The sequence below is a fragment of the Rousettus aegyptiacus genome, unplaced genomic scaffold (assembly GCF_014176215.1).
Source record: "Rousettus aegyptiacus isolate mRouAeg1 unplaced genomic scaffold, mRouAeg1.p scaffold_m13_p_8, whole genome shotgun sequence".
Lineage (NCBI taxonomy): Eukaryota > Metazoa > Chordata > Mammalia > Chiroptera > Pteropodidae > Rousettus > Rousettus aegyptiacus.
In genome coordinates this window covers 75,339,715-75,346,205 of record NW_023416311.1, presented here as the reverse complement: position 1 = coordinate 75,346,205, position 6,491 = coordinate 75,339,715, and the positions used below count along the sequence as shown (strand labels likewise).

Here is a 6,491-nt window from a genome sequence, read left to right as displayed (position 1 = left end):
CAAACCTTTCTTCTTGGTATTCCCCGCTCCCTGACCCCTAGCAGAATTACTCTTTGCAAATGTAATGGGAAGTTAAAACAGCGGGTCTCAGGATCTCCTCATTAACTGAGCATTCATAATACTTCCGCTACTTTTGGTTTCTAGGATGGATTTTGGGGAAATAGTCCCCAAGACTATCTAATCATCTCACTTGATTTCTTCTAATGTAGAGGACTGAATATGGGTGCACGAGGCAGAGGTAAGTGGAGTAAAGTGTAACAGTGCTTAGGCATTCCACATCTTATATAATCAATGACGCTGTCGTGAAAATACTCAAATAGCTAAGCATGCATATTGGCTGCTGAGTTTCATAAACTGCTGTTACCTTTGCATTTGATAGTGCTCCCAGCTCGGCAAAGACTGAATGTCTGAAGGTGAAATAGTATAATTGTCATGTTTCATCCTCCCTGTTGATTCTGAGAAGAAAAATCTTTCAAATATGAATTGTTTTGTTTAGCTTCCTTTGCACAATAAAGTATCTTGCATCCCCTTCTATGTGAGTTTACATGGAAAGCAAAAGAAGGAGGGGGTCAGAGCTGTGAGCCAAGTGATTGAAATTATGTGGCAATGGCCAGTCTGGGCTTCCTTTCTAGCCTTAGAATGGTTGGCTGGTGGCATCTGAGGATGTAACCCCACTAGAAATATCCAACGCCCTTGCATTTAGACATTACACGCAGATGTACCCTCTGGAGAAGGTAATAAAGATGCAACAAGTTAACTCAATCCTCCGTACTACCTGGTAAATTGGGACCATGTAGATAGGGTATTTCAAAGCATAGTTTCTTCCTACTGCAAGTTTTACACCAGCTTTTCAGAGAATAGACAACTTCCATCCGAATCATTCTTACAAGCTGAGTTTTTATTTTTACTAAATTATCTATGTTAAAAAAATCTGTGCCTGGTGTGGATTTCACTCCATCAAGTGTTACAATGACTTTTCATTTTCATTACAAGCAGAATGAATGAAGGACAAGTGTTAGCAAACATGGCAATAAATTAGAATATAATTTACAAAAGCAAAACAGTGTACCACATTAATACTGAGTATAAAATAATAAGCAACAACTAATCACAATAATACAAAGGTAATTTCATTCTGTATTATTAAGGATACCTATGTGACATTCACTCAAATAAAAATATTCCCAATGAAGTGGACTGTTTAGGAAATTATATGTATCTCAAAGGGTTAAGTCAGTTGGGTTACTGTGCCTTTTGGTTTTTGGCAGGCCTTAATGCCAGTGGCGGATACTGCTCTCAGCCATGGGGTGCCAGATATTTTTAGGGGTTCCCTAAGTAGTCTATATAGCTCACTACCTTTGGAGGGCCTGCCGTGGTGGCTCCGCCTCCACTGATGATCCTATTGTTACATTTAGGAAAAAGTCACGTAGCCACGTGGTTGACTACAGAGTAGCAGCGGTATTGTGATGTGCTGTGGAATGTGACTTGTTTCTCCCACTCAGGTTTAATTAAATTCAGGGCCTGTCTGAAGGTGTTTAGTCCTGCTACATTCTGTGCTTGGTTCCTTCTGAAAAGGTGATGGTCCAATGCTGCCCCAGGAGCTCTCTGGTGCTGGTGCCACGCCCCAGGGGGAAACCTGGCTGCCCTCCTTTGCCAGTACCAGTTGGGCAGCTGCATGGTGCTCAGGGGGATGGCCCTCATGTTAGTTTCTAGGTGAGGTAAAAACAGCCCTTAGTAACATGAAAAATCTTTTTGAAATAAAAACAGAAGCTGTTGGAGAAAACGTTGGAGAAAAGCAGATCCTGATAGCACGCTCATGTCTAAAATGCCACAGAAACCAACCATCTTTTGTTTATTTCACCAGGGCACATTAGCACCAAGTTAACTGCTCTTTGCAAAGCACCAATGGAATTCAGTGCTAGGGCTGTGCTGCCCATGGGCTGCCTTCCCTTCACTGAATGACTAAGATGAAATTCGGGCTGGTCTTCTAAGGACGGCATAGATAGGCGCCCTGGCAACAAACTCACGTATTGTCTCCTCTCTGGAGAGTTCAGGGATGTGAGCTGTGGGATTGAGAGAGAAAGCAGGTGACGAGATACAGATGACCATGACTGAGCGTGCAGAACAACTTCCCATGCTGACTCCAAAGCAAACCTGAAATTTAGGCTGGTTTCTGAAGTCTGTGAGTCTCCCTTCCTTTCTGAAAAATCCTAATTATCCATATTAGGTCATGATATATGTGATGCACCTGACATGGAGTTTCAGAGCACAGCGATGAATTTAAGCCAAACGTACTTTAACTGCAAGTAGTATCTTTGTAAAGTAGCCATTTGGTTTGAGTCTGAGGTGTTGGTGTAGCACGGTGGACACACGTGCAGGACACAAAGCACATTCATCCAGAACCTGATGCAAGCTACGAGTGTTCAAGTACAAAATATTAATATAAACAAGTACCCTCCTTTTTTTCTTTCTTATTAAAATCTCGTCAAATCATTCAATGAGCATGATGTGAAACTTGTGCATAGGAAAAATATGAGCTAGTCAATTTAATTTAGGTGGATTTCATGCTAGAATTTGACCTGCCCAAGAAACTGGGTTTCACATTGAATTGCCACTCAGAGTATCCATAAAAAATATAAAATACTTGGTCAAGTGACTTACAATTATGCTTTATGATCGCTAGTCTTCACGAGTGTTTATTCTTTGGTTGTTATCCTTTGCCTACTTCAAAACTCACAGAAATAGCACATTTATGTGCAAGCACACTCATCTACCCACACACTCAAAAGCACCCGCACACACACACACTTGCTCTCGTATAAATAAATGCCCTTCTGACATATCAAAGAAGGGACATCTGGAACCCATCGTAATTGTCAGCAAAAGGGTCTGCCTGGTTGTTACTGAGCCAGTCTATCTTTTGCATGGTATTGTCTCAGTAAGCTCAACACATGTGCAGCAAGCCAGTGGGGCAGAAGCCATTCTGTGGCTGGTGAGGATGTAAACGCAAGTGAGTTGGGGTGACTCAAATAAGAGCTGAGGCATCCTGTATGATGGCAGTAAAGGGCCTGGTACTTAAGCCTCTACCATACCCCAGGTCTGGCTTCTGCATGAAATTGAAATGTTCTTCTCTTAAAGTTTAATTGGAAATCTCAGCTTCACTTGCACAATGGCAAGTTGGCCACAGTCTTTTAGCACTGAATTTATAGACTTGCACAGCTGCAGTAACTGATGCACTGCTTCAAACTAAGTCCTTCATTGTTGTTCAGTTTAATATAGTTTATATATGGCTCACAGCAGTGTTCAGAACAGGGGGATTATTCCTAAGGAAATTAAGTAGAAGGAAGAAAAATACAAACTTTCATTACTTTTGATTTATAATTGCTCCTTAAATTACAGTTCAAAGCCGATTTTAGAATTTAAATCGTGGTGCCGTTCTAGTGAGATAAAGGATAGTAAATATTTTTAAGCTATGATTTAAGATTTCTGAATCTTCTTTACTTCCATAGTTGACCAAGTCATAACAGCTACATTTTAAACAGTTTTAAATACAAATGGATTCAGTGTCATTGCTAAGTCTATAATAAAAATTATCTTAATGGTCCAAGGAGGTAAACAGGCTATTGGATTTACTCGAAAGAACACAAACGTTCCACAGTAAGCAAGTCTCCCTGTGTTGTTTGGATCTCTCCACTCTGGCATTCCCTCCTAATACTGTGTCCAGCACTTTGGATCAATAAATCCTACTTCATAGAAGTTAAAATAATATTGAAATCCTGTCAGCTAGGGCTGACCAGTGGTTACGTTTTCCACAGGGTAATGCATTTGCAAGGACATCAATCCTCTTCCTCCGGGTGGCTCTCTTTGATGGACGCATTTCCATGATGAAATGACAAGGCTCGCTCTCTGGCTTTCCGTGGGTCACTGTCCTTGGCAGGTCTTACAACACATCTGTCTGAAGTATGCTCGGCTGCAAAAATTGAACTTCTGCACCAGTGGGCAATAAGCCACTTTGTTCACATCTTTGCACTCTAATGAATGGGGGCAGAAAATGGAAAACAATTAGAGGCACATAAACAAGTACGTAAACAAGCCGATGAGCCCGGATGTTCGGTAAGGACCTCCCCCTTGCACCAATCCACCTTGGTTTTCACATCCATGTGGTTTTTGTTTTTGTTTCTGAGCATACCCTGTCTGGTACAGCCTACCAGAAACATTCTTTTGATATATTTTAATACAAATTAAAAAAAAAAAGATCGCGAGGCTTTTCTCCCACACTTTGTAAGTATGGGGCATGCCCACCGTGTCTTGAAAGAATTACCATTTGTTGGGATAAGTGATCACTTTAGACAGCTTGGAAACATGAGTCATTTTTCTTACAGTGCTTTTATTGCTTCTTTCTCAAGGGTTATTTTATTCAGCAGTGCAAGGTTATCCAAAATCAAACATGAGTTGCATTGTTTGATACCGAAGTACACATGTCTCAGGAGAATCTGTGCATCTGTGAGGCTTGGGGATGGGCCTGGGTGAATGAAAAGGATTGCTGACAGTGGCCTAGATTCAGCAACTACACTAGACAAAGAGGAAAACTTGGAGGGGTTGGCCTCAAATGGCAGTAGTCTGTGGGTTATGGAAACATGTAGAAATGTCTTTTTTTAATTTGGAAGTGAGACATGGCCTTCTTTTTTCCTATGTGTATTTTCTCCTCAGTGCTAGAATTGCCACAGTTGAAGTCTGTAGTTCTTGCAGCCAGAAGGTGAATAAATGATTCTTTCTCCATCTCCCCTTGATGCTGGTTGCAGAAGATGGGGCTGAGGGGCCAGCAGAGAAAGGGACATAGGCCTTTGATTTTCAGTAACCCTGACCACCCCCCTAGGTACCGCACTATTGCTAATAGTGATATTCTTCTCCAGTCCTCTGGTCACTTTTATCTGGGGGGGGTTTTAAATACTTTGTAAACCTAGTAATTAAATTTCCATATGCCTCCCAGAATCAAAGTTCCACCCTCATTTTTCCAGGTGGTTACACCAAAGCATCCTGGGTAAATTGCTTAAGGTAATTAGAATCAGGCAAAGTTAGTCTGACAGAACGGTGCTGTGGCTGGTGTTGTTTGCTTGTTTATTTGTTTGTTTTTTCCTGGCTTCAAAGGTCCACTAACGTGCTAAGAGATCGTGTAATGGTACATGAGACATATGATAAACTTGGAAAATTAAATGCAAAAAAATAGGAAAGTTCACAGTTCTTATTATTGAAAAGGGAGGTAACGATCTTATTGGTCTCACTTTCAAGGCTCTTTCAGTGAAATAGTTAAAAATTTTAAACTGTAACCCTCAACCCTTGGAAAAATATAAGCTCTGCCACCATCAAACTCCCTTACTCAAGATTTGATTTACAAAGAGAATAATAGTTAGAAATCTGAATAGAAACTTTCCATACTAGAATTCTCAATAAATTTAAGTTTTGGCTAAAAGAAGGTAGGAGAGATGTAAAAATTTTCATTAAACTTTGCACTAAAATAAAGAAATCAGATGATATTTGGTCAATCAAATTTGAATTTGAGGTGAAAAGATCTCCACATATTTTAATTTGGAGGTCACTATATTTTTCCCCTTTCCACTGTCATAACCAATAAAACGTAACCAAAAAGTTTAGACTAAGAATATTTCTGTGGAACAAAAAAAAACGTTTTATCATTGTAACCAAGAGGGATATATTGTCAAAGTAATGTAGTTATTAAAATGATGAGAAAAACTGAGCATACATGATGAGAAAAGCTGGCACAATTTCACTCATCTTTAATTCCAAATCACCACCCTAATGGGCAGCCCGCCAGTGGAGACTACTGCTCTCAGACTCTGCAACAGGGCTTGGTGGGGCTGCTTAAAGTACGAAATACACTTTAGCTTTGGCCTGCTTTGCCAAAATATAAAAATGATTTAGTTGATAAACAGATAGAAGAGGACTGGTTGTTTTAATAGTACAAGGAAATAAAATTAGAAGCCAGACTGCCTGGGTTTAATCCTAGCTTTATCATTTCCTAACTTTACGACTCTGAACAAACCACTTGACCTCTCTGTGCCTAAGTTTCCTCATCTGTAAATAAGGTTGATGAGAGTCCTCACCTCGACACGTAACAGGTATTGCCTATGTTATCACCTAGCCTATGTTGTCACCTCAATAAGTGTAGGATGTTGAATTACCATTATTATGATCACTATTAGTTATTATTAGCTCTTTCCACCTGATGACAGTGAATTGTGCTCTGAACTTCTCAGTAAGAATGCAATATTCAGATTATTACTGAGAAAATGCTGTCATATGGACACAAAGTCAGTTTGCAGAGAAAACAAAGAAGAATATTTCCTGGGAATATATAGAACTTGATCAGGAGACTCATCACGCCATATATGGAAGAGTTGCTGAACCAGGAAAACTCTAAGATGAGCAAAATACAAGCAAATTCACAGATTTTTCTTTTTAGATTTAGACAC

General features: G+C 39.9%; 1 protein-coding gene across 8 annotated transcripts in view; it reads right to left on the bottom strand.

Annotated features, from left to right (window-relative positions):
* Positions 1-877: 877 nt before the first annotated feature.
* Positions 878-6,491, bottom strand: part of ADAMTS6 (ADAM metallopeptidase with thrombospondin type 1 motif 6) — a 241,289-nt gene continuing 235,675 nt past the window's right edge. For 7 of the 8 annotated variants that reach the window (XR_004952441.1, XM_036225492.1, XM_036225493.1 and 4 more), the window contains one exon: positions 878-4,031. Coding sequence is in view for 6 of the 8 variants with exons in the window: in XM_036225492.1 (XP_036081385.1) it covers positions 3,922-4,031 (110 nt within the window). In the remaining 2 variants the exon portion in view is untranslated. The remainder of the gene's footprint in view (positions 4,032-6,491) is intronic. The other variant, XM_036225496.1, reaches the window with a different exon arrangement.